The sequence below is a fragment of the Manacus vitellinus genome, unplaced genomic scaffold (assembly GCF_001715985.3).
Source record: "Manacus vitellinus isolate BGI_N305 unplaced genomic scaffold, ASM171598v3 scaffold_5_pilon, whole genome shotgun sequence".
In the NCBI taxonomy this organism is placed as follows: domain Eukaryota; kingdom Metazoa; phylum Chordata; class Aves; order Passeriformes; family Pipridae; genus Manacus; species Manacus vitellinus.
This window is the reverse complement of record NW_021940682.1, coordinates 29548599-29562887: the sequence shown is the minus strand read 5'-3', so window position 1 is coordinate 29562887 and position 14289 is coordinate 29548599. Positions and strand designations below refer to the sequence as shown.

General features: G+C 40.7%; 2 protein-coding genes across 3 annotated transcripts in view; both read right to left on the bottom strand.

Moving 5' to 3' along the window:
• Positions 1-320: 320 nt before the first annotated feature.
• BBS10 (Bardet-Biedl syndrome 10) lies at positions 321-2398 on the bottom strand. Its single transcript, XM_029963506.1, is given in 3 exon segments — positions 321-1777; positions 1779-1851; positions 1884-2398. Coding segments are annotated over 3 exon segments (2010 nt in total). The 3' UTR covers positions 321-355.
• Positions 2399-2781: 383 nt separating this feature from the next.
• OSBPL8 (oxysterol binding protein like 8) overlaps positions 2782-14289 on the bottom strand; it is an 85722-nt gene continuing 74214 nt past the window's right edge. For both annotated transcript variants that reach the window (XM_029963459.1, XM_029963460.1), the window contains exons 17-24: positions 12964-13061; positions 11597-11686; positions 10890-11026; positions 10396-10581; positions 8000-8087; positions 7494-7596; positions 6827-6932; positions 2782-6593 (exon numbers count right to left, since the gene is read on the bottom strand). In XM_029963459.1, the coding sequence (XP_029819319.1) occupies positions 6458-6593; positions 6827-6932; positions 7494-7596; positions 8000-8087; positions 10396-10581; positions 10890-11026; positions 11597-11686; positions 12964-13061 (944 nt within the window). In that variant the 3' untranslated portion in view covers positions 2782-6457. The remainder of the gene's footprint in view (positions 6594-6826; positions 6933-7493; positions 7597-7999; positions 8088-10395; positions 10582-10889; positions 11027-11596; positions 11687-12963; positions 13062-14289) is intronic.

Below are 14289 nucleotides of genomic sequence, written 5' to 3'. Positions count from 1 at the left end.
GCATGGAGGACAACCCATATTTAGAAATATAATAGAATAACAGTACAAAACAGAAGTAATCTCTGGGAAACAGTGCATGAAGAAAAACCCATAGGCTGCTACAACCTCAGTGCACGCCCAAACACATCACTCCCTGTGGTGTGTAAACTGAGTCAACACATTCTCCCAAGCTGTCCCAGGCTATCTTCAGCTGGTTAGCCCTTTTTTAACTTTTCTTCTAAAAGAAGTAGCACATTAGATCTCTAGACTTAAAAAGATATCTTTTAGTCTCTAGCACTGAATTTTGAGACACATCCATTTGACAAGAAGACATAAAGACATAAGACATAATCAAAACCATTCTTTATTAATGATTTCAAAAGTCATCTTCTGAATCACGGTCCTCAATTTTTTGCACCGGCTGCTTAATACCAATTATTAAGTCAATGGAGAGAAGCTCTGTAACACAATGAAGAACTGAAACGACTAACTGGTATTTGCAATACACTGACTCTAAGCCTTCCTTGTTCCCTGGCAGTGGTTGATTTTTTCGGAGTGAATTAACAGCTTTGAGATAAAATTTGGTAAAGCTGTCTAGTTCTGTTGTCCTGTACAAGGCCTTAGGGATACTTAGCAAAGCATCAGCAACCACATTAGATACGACAGCTACCTCTGACTGCTGACACTGTTTTGCATAGTACTGAATATAATAATGTAAAAGGATTTCAAAGTAACCTCCTACTGGCAAAACTGATCCTGCTTCTATGAGGGAGCTGGAATGATCCTGTGCAATACCTACACAACTCTCTTCCTGTTTAAATGGAACTATATTGCAACATGTTTTCTCTAGACCTTTGCCAACATCCAGGAGCTCACACGCAGTCACTGTATCAGCGTTACATGCCAACACAGCAGTGCTGTAGCTCTTTTGTTTGTCCACCAGTGAACCACTCTCATCAGGGGCTAAAATTTTTGTCTCTGTTTCATCACTAAGTGCTTTCAGCTGACATTCAGAAACCTGGTTACTATTACAAGAAATATTTTCTACTATAATTTGTTTCTGAGTGGGCGAAGAATCCCAACTGCAAACATCTGAGGCTTTGTTCTGGCTTTCACCTTCCGCTTTGCATTCCCCCCTCTGATCAACTGTTTTAAACAGCTGCTGCAGCATAGTGAAGGCCTCTTGTAAAGCAGCAGCATGTTGCTCATTGACCCCATCGACTGGCCCACAAAGGATCAGGCAATGGGGCTGGAAGGCACACACACTGGTGAAGCCAATGTGGACACATCTCTTGGAGCCGAGCAACAAGGGCTGGCAAAACGATGCCACCGCAATTTCAGTGATTTCCCTGTACATGTCATCACCAAAAGGTGCATAAGGCGAGACGCCGGTGATTTCACTGATAAGGGCCATTTCTTCTGACAATAAGCACTCTACAACAGAAACACCATATAGTTGGGCATAATAGATAACTACTTCGTCTTGCTTTGTGCTCGACAGTAACAGCTTAACGCTATTGCTCTGCAAGTGTTTCACTAAGGCTTCTGTCCTCCTTGTGATCCAGCGCAGGGAAGCCTCATACTGACCCTCGGAGTCGACAACAAACTCGACGCCGGGGGCCGTCAGGGCGGGCTGCAAGGGCTCGGTGACTAGCAGGGCCCGCAGCTCCCCCTCGGCCGGACAGTAAGCGGCGAAGTCCCTGCGGAGGACGATGCCGGGTAGGATGGTGGAGCTGGCCAGGGGCAGGCCGGGCACGGCGGCGTGCAGGGCCGCGAACCGCGCTCGAGGAGCCCGCAGCGGCCTCAGGGCGGGCGGCGGCGGTTCGGGCGCAGCGGCGGCACACTCTCGCAGGCCGCGACCAGGCGCCGCCGCTCGCCAGGCCCAAGCCGGGCCGGCCAGGTACGGCTCAGCAGCGCCTCCACGCAGCGCCTCCGGGAGCCCGGCGCGCCGTCTTCTTTTCCAGTGCGCCGCAGCCCCCGCGCCGCCCCCGCTCCAGCCACCTGCGCCTCGAAGGCCCGCAGCGCCCGCCGGCAGCCCAGCGCCGCCGCCCGCCGGCCGCAGCCCGCCCAGCACGGCCGGCCAGCAAGCACCACGAAGCTCTTGGCGCCGTCCCCCGTCGCGGCGCCGGTGGCTGCAGGCGCGGGCCGCCATCACCCTGCGGCACACGGGCAGCGTTAAGGAGCCGCCGCCGCCGGCCCCGCCGGCCCCCCGCCGCGTACCTGGCCGCAGGCGGCTCCCAGCCTTCAGCGCTCCAGCAGCCGCCGCCCGTCCCGCTCGGCACGCCTCGCCCGTGGGGCCGCAGCAGCAGGCGCCCGCCCGCCCCGCGGCCCCAGCGCGCCGCGCACCGCCCCGCCAGCGCTGCCCCTTCTGCCACCAGCCGCGGCAGCTCCGGACGGGCTCCGCCATCGCCGCCGCCATGCGCACCGCCCCTTCCGCCGGCCTGTCGCGTCACCGCCCGCGCCTGGGCAAGGGCGAGGGGCGGCCCGGCGGACGGGGGCGAGAGCGGGAATCGGGGCCGCGCCCGGGGACGGCGCACAGAGCCGAGAGGCTGAGCGAGGTGCGACACATCTTTCATTGGAGCGGCGGCGGCGGATTCCGCCGCCCTGTTACAGTTCAGATCCCTCACAGAGAGCGGTGATCCCGAATGACGGACTGCGCGGGACACGCGGGGACGGGGGAGGCGGGCGCTGTGTCCTCCTGAGGGCTGATTTTCGCGCTTGGCAGAGCGGGGCAGGGCAGAAAGGAGAAAAAGTTAAAAGAAAAGGCCCAGATAATGTCTCCGTGAAGTTCTTACTTCGTTATGGCTATTTCTGTATTACTACAAAGTAGTGCAGCTTCACTGTAAACACCCAAAATCCTCCACTTTCGGCTCACCAGCCAGAAAGAGGGAGTAATGTAATGCTTTAAGAGTTTTTTTTCCCCTGCCAGAGTCTGACTAAGCAGGAAAATCAGTTCACAAAGACAAAAGCCCTAACAAAAGGTCAGATGTTACATATGGCACAAATTTGACAAATCTTTACATGTCTCGGAACAGCAAGAAACCCATCAGGAAGGCACTGTTTACAATACTTGAATATCTGCTAAATTTTCTGTGATTTGAGGATACTCTTGAAATAAAAATAATTAAAACTTACAGATGTACAGAATTCTTGTTATACGTTATTTACACAAACAGTGGTAATAACCAAAAGTAACAGCATTTAAGAAACTGTAGGAAACATTGAATCCCAAGTCTATTTCATAAACACTAGTCCAGCAAAAAAAAAAAAAATTGCCAAAGGCACAGGAGAGCAGCAAACAACAACCAAACCAAACCAAACCTGACACGACAACCAGGCTATATACTCTCATGTAATGTCAACTATTTAAAAGAAATCAACATGTGAAATGCAAGAAACATCATCTACTGCTGAAAATGATACTTGTTGCATTTCACATGGCATATTTACTTTTTCTTAGCTTAGGTCATCTGTACCCACCTAGGCAATCTGTACCTAAATGGCAAATTAAAGGCATAGAGTGCATTTGAAAACAAACAAACCCAACAAAACCACATGGCAACAAATTCTGAAAATATTTCCTGTACAAGAGAAGAAACCCAAACAAAACAAGATTTGTAAATCAAATATGAAGTGCTGTTTTAAACTTCAAAAACTAGTAGGAGGCCACAGCTCTCCGACATCTGCAAACTGTACAATCCATTTTTATAACTATGAGCAGAACTCAGTCTTAAGCAGGCAAGAGAGTCAAGATCTGCTGTACATCATGGTTAAACAGGACAATGGTGATACACTAACGAAAAGGCTCCATACGTGCCTGTGACCAGCTGTACTGTAAAAATTCAAGAAGTTTCTTTGTTCTATTCAAATGAGGGAACATCATATAGAACCCATCAGTATGTTTTCACTGTACTTTTCAGAATTTATCTAATCATACACTCAAGAAGTCTGCAATTTTACTTTTCAAAAAGTTTCATCACATATCCTTTACCTTTTCAGATCATCACTAAAACGACTTTTACAACAGAATTCAACTCTAAAAAATAAGTTGAAGAGGAAAATAAGCATAGGGATTTTGTCTTGCTCTGTTCAAGTGCTTTACTTATCTTGAGCTGAGCATGAATTTCAGATATGGAGAATCTGTTTAGTCTGACATTGTCCAACACCAAGCTGCAAGCCAGCTTGCTGGGTCAAATCCAGTTACTACCAGGCAGTCCATGTACAAATACATGCAAACTGTGTTACCTACTGCTCTTGAACAGAAGTGATTAAAAAATGAACATGAAAAGGCAGAAGGACATTTCTATTTACAAGGGAAATAGAAACTTATAACTATCAGTCAAGAGTTTCAGCACCACAAATTTAGCAGAGTATTATTTCAGGGGATTGAAGTCATGGCCCAAATCTCATTTAGTGGATTATTCTCATGTACAGAATATGTTTAAAAGCTTGAACTGGATCTTAAGACAGGTGAAGCTTTGACATCTGAATGCAATAACGAATGGCCAAATTCCAGGCTGAGAACGTTAAGTGAAAGCTGTAATATTCTGCTTTCTTAATGCTATTTTATACATGGCTAACAACTTCAGTTTCCACTTAGAGACTTAGGCATTTGTAATTTTTTGTTTACAAAGGGACTTTGGTCTTGCCCATAGATGCAAGATCTGCTTAAGGTACCACATTCAGAAAAATTATTCCAGACCAAACCATGCTAACGTGAAGCTGTAAGCAATATGCTGAAGTTGAATGCTTACACAATAAACTTTTACATAGCTAAGGCTCAAAGAAGGGGAAAGGTAAAATAGAAGGGGAGGTGTGTGAAGCTGTCAGCCACAGAAATATATAAGCTAGACAGATAAAAGAGTAAACAGTATTTTCACTAAATACTAGTGAGACTGATGCAGAACAGAAAGGCAGATCACCAGGTGGGTCAAGGAGGCTACTCAAGGCAGAGGGATAACCTGGCCATGCCAAAAAGCCAAACATGCCCTTTGAACTGTTCCACTGCCCAGGATGGATTTGATTCCTGAGAGGATCCCCTGAAAATGAACTTGTCTGCACTTCACATTGTGCCACTCATCTTCCTGTTGTCTCATCTGGGTAACTGAGAGTATCTTTACAGTACTACAGCTTCTTCTTGACTTGGTACGCTTGACTGGCACAAGGAACTCACCAGATAAACACCAGCACTAAATTTTTTTGCTGAAATTTTACAAATTCTACACATGCATATATTTCTTCAAATAAAAAAACATTAGGAACCCTGCTTCTGAATTGAAATTTCATCTTCACATTAATTTGTATGGCTACAGCATACTAAGTAGGTGTATTCATGTATTCTGGTAGGCAGTATATACTTGCAGTAAGGAGGGATTTCCTTCCTCACAAATACTTACGGTTTCCCTCTCATTTGTTTTGATATATGTGGTGTTAGCCACTGCAAAATTTCTGAACTTTCCCCTTGTAAACACACATTTTCATTTGCAAGTGAACTCATGACAGTACCTGAATCCTGTTCTACATTGTCTGCCTTTTGGGAGGTTCAGCTCAAGCTACACACTAAACACACCTCTTCATCTTCACATTTTGTTTCAAAAATAAGCAAGAATTCTGGCATCAGCAGTCTTACCCTGACATGGCCATACACAAATCTAAAGTCAAAGCTGTAGATTTATCAAGACCTACAAACATACCAGAAATTCTTGACATTTGCAGTTCATGAGAGAGAGTAGACCAAGACAGTACCTTCCTGGGTGCTGTACTGTTAAAAATGTGCTCTGTACAGTAGATGCAGGAATGTTTTTATGAAGAATCTGAAGTTTTAAAACTATAAAACAGCTGTCTTTCAAGCCTATAGTGATTCAGGATAAAAACTTCATACTTCCAAAACAAATCAGCATGGCATGATGTTGCAGATTTCCCAAAGACTTCAGCTTTTTACTTGCCAGTTCCTAACGCTCATGATTTTTTGTATAATAATGTATTTGTTTGCCCTTAAGCAAAAGCTTACTTCCAAACTCCTAGCGCCATTTACAAAAGCTGTTGGCTACTTCAAAAGTTCCTTTTTTATAAAAATGATAAGTTTATATGCAACGAAGTATGTTTGTTTATCATTCTACCATAATAGGAATCACATCCTACCTACGAGGTCTGACCTCTGAGTTTTTAACTTCATCTATTCTGTGGTGAAGATTGATCAGTACAGTGTATGATGTAATATAAACACAAGGCTGATGTCGTATGACTACGAGACAGAGGCACACACCAGGAGCAAGAGTGTACTGGCACTTACACAATTCTTACTTCAACTGGGTAGACAGGAGTATGATTCTGAACCATGAACACTGACGCAAAGTTCTGTGAGTTGTTGCTACACGGTTCTTTTAGATAATATTGCATCATTTAAAGTCCAGCTTAAAATATGGTCCCCAGTAACAGTTTGATCGTTCCAGTTTGAGAAGGCCCTTGTTCACACTTCCTATTTGAACAAGAAATTAATGACAAGCTGTAGTAGAACCAAGAGTAAAATGAAGACATAGTGCTTAAACTGCAGGAAACGGTAGTCCACGGGTGGTGAATTAGAAGAGACTCTATTTCGTAGAGCCATAATGTCCCTGTAAGATAGAAAACAATATCCTGTAAATTACAAACTAGACAATTTGGCATTTTCTACTATGTTAAGGCTCCCTATCGAAGGGAGCTTTTGAGAAAAACTATAAAATATCAATGAGCAATCAATATTTGTAAAGAAGAATAAAGACAGCAAGGCTCTAAAGCAGAAAATGGGAAAAACAGCTATGGAATTACTATTCTTTAAACAATTTTCAAGCATTTTGATTAGTACTACCTCTTAATGTCTTCTTGTGTTTCCTTTATAGATTCAATGGCACTCTGCAGTTCACCAAGGTCTGCCCCTTTTTTCCTTATTCTGGTATTATGCTTCAGAAGTTGTGCTTGAAGGATAGAAAAGCCAGATGTAATTGAAGTGACTTCAGCCAAAAAAGGAATAAAGTACAAATGACTAACTAAACCAGTTGCAAAAATGAGGAGAAAGTTTTCTAATTATTTTCTATTGAAACCTTTATTTCGGAGTCACCTATAGCACAGAAGGACAGCAATTTAGGCGCTTGAAATATCCTTAACTCACAATGTTGTTTAATTTTTGCAAGCATTATCAACAACAAAAATCTGCCCCCTAGCCACATACTAATCTACAAATTAAAACAATTCATCTTGTTTTAAGAAAGAAAAGAGTTTACAAACACCATTTTTTCCCCCCAGGTATTAAATATGTGCAGCATTTAAGCCTGCCTACCCTGCATTTAAAAGGAAAGTTTGCAATTAAAACCATGAGCTGTTCTGCTCCTTTGGTTTTCCAGAACGTGCTTCACATCGTATCCAACGTGATATAAAACATAATACAGTCACTGAGATAAGAAGAGTATGTGTGACTCTGAACTCTTTAGCTGTCAAATAAATTTATTATTTCTGTATGCAAATGTATCTTTTCATACCTTCACTCCCAGAGGAATCCTGGTTATCAGGCTCCGGTGATGAGAAACCACACTCTCCTTTCTTCTGACTGGTTGGCTTTCGTTTAATTTTTGGAACAGTAACCTAAAATTGATAAACCTACGTGTTGTTTCCAGAAAACCAGAACTGTAGCAAAGCAGGACATTCTAACAGTTACAGTTAAAAGAATAATATTCAATAGAAGTCCAAGTTAAAATTTTTGAGGCATAAGCAGCCTGAAGTTTGTGCATCTTACCATTTATAGGATAATACACATTAAACTGCTGAGTTCAAGTTTGCATATTTTATATTCCCATCCATTCAAGTTCACATATACTGCTTAGGATGCAACACACAAGTGAAAGACTATGGACTGGGTAGACAACATTTTTGTTGGATAACAGCATTTCCCATCAATCCCAGTGCTCTGATGACCTTTATACAGATAATGCATAATATATGCAAGTCCCTGGATCTTGCTGCATGTGCTATCAGAACTGGAACATACCATTGGTGTCCGATGTCGAACTTTGGTTTGGATTGTGCCATCTTTTTCAAACTGGATCATATCATTCAAGGGGTCCCATGGTCTGGTACTAGAAAAAGGAAATATTATTAACACTACAGTGATTTAAATATTTTCTTGCTCAGTAACTACTCAGTATGAAGAGGCTAAAGCTCTCCCTATATAAAACTCAGACATGGAATAAGTGATCTGATCTTCCACTTATAGCCCAGTCCTAACCTAAAGGGCCAAGAGAGACAAAAAATAAACTTCACATCCAGGTCAAATCCTCAGCCAGCTGGTAAGAGTACAAGCTATTGTATTAACCAACAATATCATTATGAATTTATTTGGCCAGTGATATGCATTTGTCAAACATGGAGAGATTTCCTGCTTAAGATACAGTTATTATTTTAGAACTACAGGGAAATTAGGGGAATTTAAAAATTATTTTAGTTTTTGACCACTTTTTGTTGCAATTTTTTTTTCTTTTAAAAGATGCCTAGGAAGAAGAGGTTAAGAATCAGTTACCTCAAACCTGCTTTCATCCCAAAGGGGGCTAATAGTAATCAAGACCGGCTTCATGAGACACTAATGAGCTATGCACAGTTTTCTTGTTCTGATTTTTTAAGAATTCTTTTCCAAGTATAGCCTGATACAGAACTTAAAAAAAAAAGCGTAAGACACATAGCTCAGTGGAGAGTAACAAGTAGCCAAAGGCAAAGACCAATGGTCCCACTGACTACAGCTGTTCAGTGGACTGTTTCAGGAAACTGCAAGTGAGCTGCATCAGGGTTGTTCTGACGTGCAGCTTTAGGGAGAGTAGATTAAGCATGGATTTCCTTTCATGTGCTTCTGTATGCCTTTTAATAGTTTGTAGATGTTTCATGTGTGGTGAACACAGTCCTGCACTTAACATCTTAGCTTAACCTGACTTGAATTAAATGCCATCTGAGGTAACTGGGTTAAGAACTAGGCATTGCTCTCTTCGGTATTTGTAATCCAGATGCCTAAATCTATAATCCAAATACCTTAACAAATGCCACAGCTCACTGACCACATCTTTCACAGTGAGCATAAAAGACTGCTCTCTACATGGACCAGGTGGTTAGCCAGCATTATACACTTAAAGGAGATAGAAGCTTCTTCCAAGGAATGCTGACAGTGCAGGCTGCTTTCTAGCACATAGTAAAATTTCCATGGCACATCCTTGAACCACAAGGCCTCAAGGACACATGAAATAATGCAGATTAGCAAGATAGGTATTAAAGCTGCAGGGGATAGTCTAACAGATTTGAAGTACAGTACTTTTCCTAATTGTTTTACACAGCGTTTGAGAGTATGGGCAGTCAATTCAGCTGGACTGTTCTAACAGGAAGAGGCATCAACAGCACTAGAGGGTTCAAACCAAGAGAGGGTGTGTCACAGAGCATTTAATCTAGTTAGGGAATTTTTCTGCTGCTGGATGTTTTCAGTGCTAAGAGTCTGCACAAACTTAAAAGGAAACCAAGGAAATTCACGGAAAATAAATTTACTGAGAGTTGCTAAATACACAGGTTCTCTGCTTGGTTCCAGGAAATCTCTAAGTTGCAAATTTCTTGGAGACATGAAGAGTACTCAGGATTCTTGTAGTCTTCTCTATACATATACTTAGGCCACGGCCCCAATATTTGCCATTCTTCTACAGAAAGGAGAAGGTCTCCCAGGTTTAGCCAAAGGAATATACTTCAATCATCCATGGCATCAGAGTTACTCAACTCGGTGTGTGTCATCCTTGGATATTTTACTTTTACAGATTCTACAATATAGAACGATGCTGGGTACTGAACAACAATCAGTAAAACGTGGGTGTTCTATGAAAACCATCACTAGTAAAGGCCTCAGCTCCAAGCTGACTTTTGCAACATTGGTGAGAACACAGAATGCATCCCAGCAGTCAGGGAGACAGCTACATCTTCATCTTCCAATCCAGATCATCACAGAGATTCACGCACACACGTGTACGCTGGGCATATTCGACAGCCAGGCAGAGCCACCTGGTCCCAGCATTAAGCATTGCTGTCAACCTGTTATTCTCAGAGTTATTCTAATACATAACAAATTAAACAGCTCAAATCAACTAAGCACAGGCTTCTCTGATTTTCAGACACTTGATTTTCTGATTTCCAGCTGGTATGGAAAATCTCTGTAGCTGCTTTGGTCAGTGTAGGGGGGAAAAAGGGAGCACAATAAACCCCAAGGTGCCATGCCCAAGAAAATCTAGAACATAGTATAGATTTGTTACTATATGTAAGCTGTATGTCTCAGTACTTTTGCTCCTAAAGCCACAGGAAGAGGCTCAGCAACATCACCTCAAGCACTTAACAAGCAGTTTTTGCTACAAGCACTTCAAGACTCACTCAGCGTATTTGTAGTGCCATTCTCCTGTGATTGAATCCTGATCAAACAGCTTGCATGTCCACTCTTCACCCTTAAGTTTCCTCTCTTTGGCACTCTTTCTTTGAGCTTCTTCCAGAACATATTTCTCTTGAGTAGCTTCTGTTTGGTCTTTATTATTTATTGCTCTTGTCACTTGTTGCCAAAGCCTGACAAATGAACAATACACAGACAGAATCTGGTTGACAAAATAATTGCAAACTATTTCCTCAATTATAGGCTAAGTAAATAGACCACCCTCCAAACAGAACATTACCATTTGTAATATGTTTATCTACATTTCTACCATGACTTTCCATGATTGTAAAGTTTATAAATAATGATCTTATTAAGTGTTACTTGTTTTACAGGCCAGTATCATTAAACATGGAAAAGAAATTATAATTTGCTTATAATTTGGAGAAGATGATGAGTTTTATTTTGTCAAAATAAATACATGGTTCTAAAGTGAACTTACTTCTCTGACTCAAATTCATCTTGCTCTTCAAACTTCACTGTGTATCTAGGTAATCTGCGCTGCTTGATATCAGATGTTGGGTTCCAGAAAGTCTCTGAAACACCTGTCTTCTTGTCAGTAATAGTAACTTCACTGTCCTGTAACAGATATGGTTACCTTAATTGTAATTATGTCAAAGAGTGCCAAAATTACAAAAAAGGGAGGAATAAGTTTTGGTTTTTTTTTTTTGTAATGAGAATTTATTTTCTTTTGAATGCATGCAGTTAAGGATATTTAGATATGCTAAGTTTAAAATTCTATTTCTCCCTTTTGTAGTAGGTTCTAACTTGGAACAATGGAATCATTACCACGTTCAAAAACCAGCAAGGTCATGTCACCTCACAAGAACTGGAACAAGCTTAAATGTTTCATGTTGGTGCCATAACAATTCTTCATAGTACTAACGCATATACCAAAACATTTCACAAGCTTCATTGTGAAGAAACATTTTACTTTCTTCATTAACTATTCAAACATGCACAACTTCTCCATTTTCTAACAGCTACAAATAGCACTATGTTGATTCTATACCTTCTTGAATACTTTCTATAAAAGCAGTACTTAACTCTTTTTTTTTTTAAACTTGGGTCTTTTTTGTAACTAAGTGCTATTTTCACCTGTCTCAATTGTCAGCCAGAATTTAAAAAAGACCATCACTCACTACTTACCCAGTGACCCTCTAAAAGAGCCAGAACTTCTTTGCCAAGCTTAATTTTCCCTGATATTTGGTTAACACTGTCGTTGTTACCCAAAAAAGGCTGCAAAATAAAAATAAATGGTTTCATGTTTATTTTGATAATCTATTATTTTTGTTTCTATGTTTAGTGTTAAGGAAAAAAGTGCATTTATGAAATGTGCTGTAAACAGCCCTGATGGCTTTTAGTATTATTTCTTCCGATTTAATTCCCAAAAGAAGTCTAAAACCACAGTAAGTAGTTTCTTCAGGCTATTTTTCAAGAGATTTGATGAGCAAAAGTATTGTCTAAGGAATGTGTAAAGAAAACAGTAAATAATGCAGAAAACAGTGACACAATAATATCCTGAAGGGGACAGTCATTTGCTATGGTAATTTCACCAATTTGCCAAGGACCATTTGTTATGAGATTAACTCTTGCACAAACACAACAATTCCCCTGTAATTTCAATCACATACAATTTCCCTCTCCACTTGTACACTTGTTGGCAACTATTTATTCAGCTTTAAATCAGTTTCTGCCTCAAAGATGGCAAACGTATTTTTCAGAAGTAGAAAGTAGTAGTATTAGTAGAAGTAGTACTAGAAGTAGTTTAGAAACGTTTGTTTAGCTTATGTGAATGGAGAGATGCTCCTACATTATGCTCAGCTGCCAAAAATAATCCATGTAAACTGTTGCTTAGCACTGGGCATTAGGCTGACATAAATCTTAGCCAACTGTTAGCCTTGGACTCATTTTTATTTGAGGTGTTGTGAGCAACTTAAATTTACCCAGGATGAAAGAGGGGAACATAGGTGTGAGTTCTCCTCCATGGGCTCTCTAGGAGTTTAAAAAGACCCTGAACATTTTCAGAGAAATAAAAACTACCAAGGTGTATTAACAACAACACACAAAATGCTTGAAACACTGATCAGATCACTGAACACTTCTCCCTGTTCCAACACTTTCCTAGACACACACTGTTGCCACTGCTGAAGATGAGACAGACCATTGCTTTTTCCCCATTAGAGCTGTTCTTAAGAGTCAACAACAATATGTTTGCATCTGTTATCACCAGACATGTATAGAGCACTGTAAATTTCAGTCAAAACCTTTGGATTCAGAAGAATACATTAAGAAAAGAATGACAACTCCTTTTATTAAAAAAATAAAACCATAAAAACATCACAATTTGCTAGATTCAGACAACTGGAAATGTAGCAGTTAAAACAAAAATTCCTCTATTTTCCGAAAGATAATTCCATACTAAATCAGACCATATCTAAGGAGTCACCTAATGATTTTTTTAAGTATCATTATGTTCATTCTCCTTTTTGTGCCCACTTGCAGCATTTACTAACCTTGAGTTTGAATTCAATTGTTGCACTGTAGCCAGTTTTCTCACAGGTGATGTTGACTGTTCCTCCAAGCTCTAAGGTCATTGTGCCATAAAGAATTCCTGCAAGAGAAAAAAAAAAGGTAAAATGAGTATTTTTAACGGAACAAAACAAAAAACATAAGCTACGTGGGTACAATTCCTAGAGTAAACATGCTTGTGCCAGAGGAAAAGTTGTATTTTCAGATGACCTTTCCTAACGATAATCATGATCTTTCTGCCAAATAAGATAACCCAAACAGAAACAAAAAGATCTAAGTGAATTACAGATAAGCAGGAAAAACAGTTTATGAAGACATATCTTTGGCAGCATACGCTGCTGGCTCTAGCAAGGGTGATGTTTAGTCTTATTGGAAATGACTGGAGAAGGGAAGCTTCTGCGGTTAAGACAAGAAAATAACCTACAACAAAAAGAACAAAGAAAAACGTCCCTCGAGCAGAAGCAGTATGTGCAATCAGACCACAGGTGAAGGTAATCATGGACAACCAATATAAAACAACACTGATCACCTCCCTAAAGACTTCTGGAAGTACAAGATTGACAATGTTGAGCATACTTTCCTTCCCATGTCTTTCCCTTGCAATCCAGTGCTTGAAACACTGAATATATTTTACATACAGTGGATGGATGTGCAAATACCTTTGTTTCACCATGCACATTCTCCCTCCCTGCATATTCTTCTACCTTTCTCCCTCTCTATTAGCTTTACTAGTCACACTAGTCCTCCTTCTTCCTGTTTGACTTGAATGTATGAATATATGTTGTCTGGTTTAATTGTTTAGTATTATTTTAGTCACCAAAGCCATAAAAAAATTGAACATAATATTAAAAACTTTAAAAAACAGTGGAAAGAGAAAAGCCTACTAAGCTCATGTCAAATTATCTAATTCTGCTAATTGATCTTCATACACCTCAAATGAAGAAAGTATTATATTTGCTGCCCTTATAGTCGGCCTTCTGAAAGAGAATTCTAGCTATTCTGAATGAGAATTTTGGAATATATGGGTAGACAATCCTGAATAAGTTTCACCTTAAAAATAAGCAATTCTACAATGTATTTTGCACCACTACTGACCTTCCAGAAAGCTTTACAAACCACTGACTGGTTTCCCATAAAGAAAAATGTTCATGATTTACACTTGAATCACAAAGCGTAGTGTAGATACTACACTGCCTTCCATGTTTACAAGAGGAAAATATTGGAAAAGCTCAAAATCATTCTAACAAAAAGGCAACTCCAACAGTAAATTAGTATCATGTAGTGACAGCTATATATATATATGCTCTTAC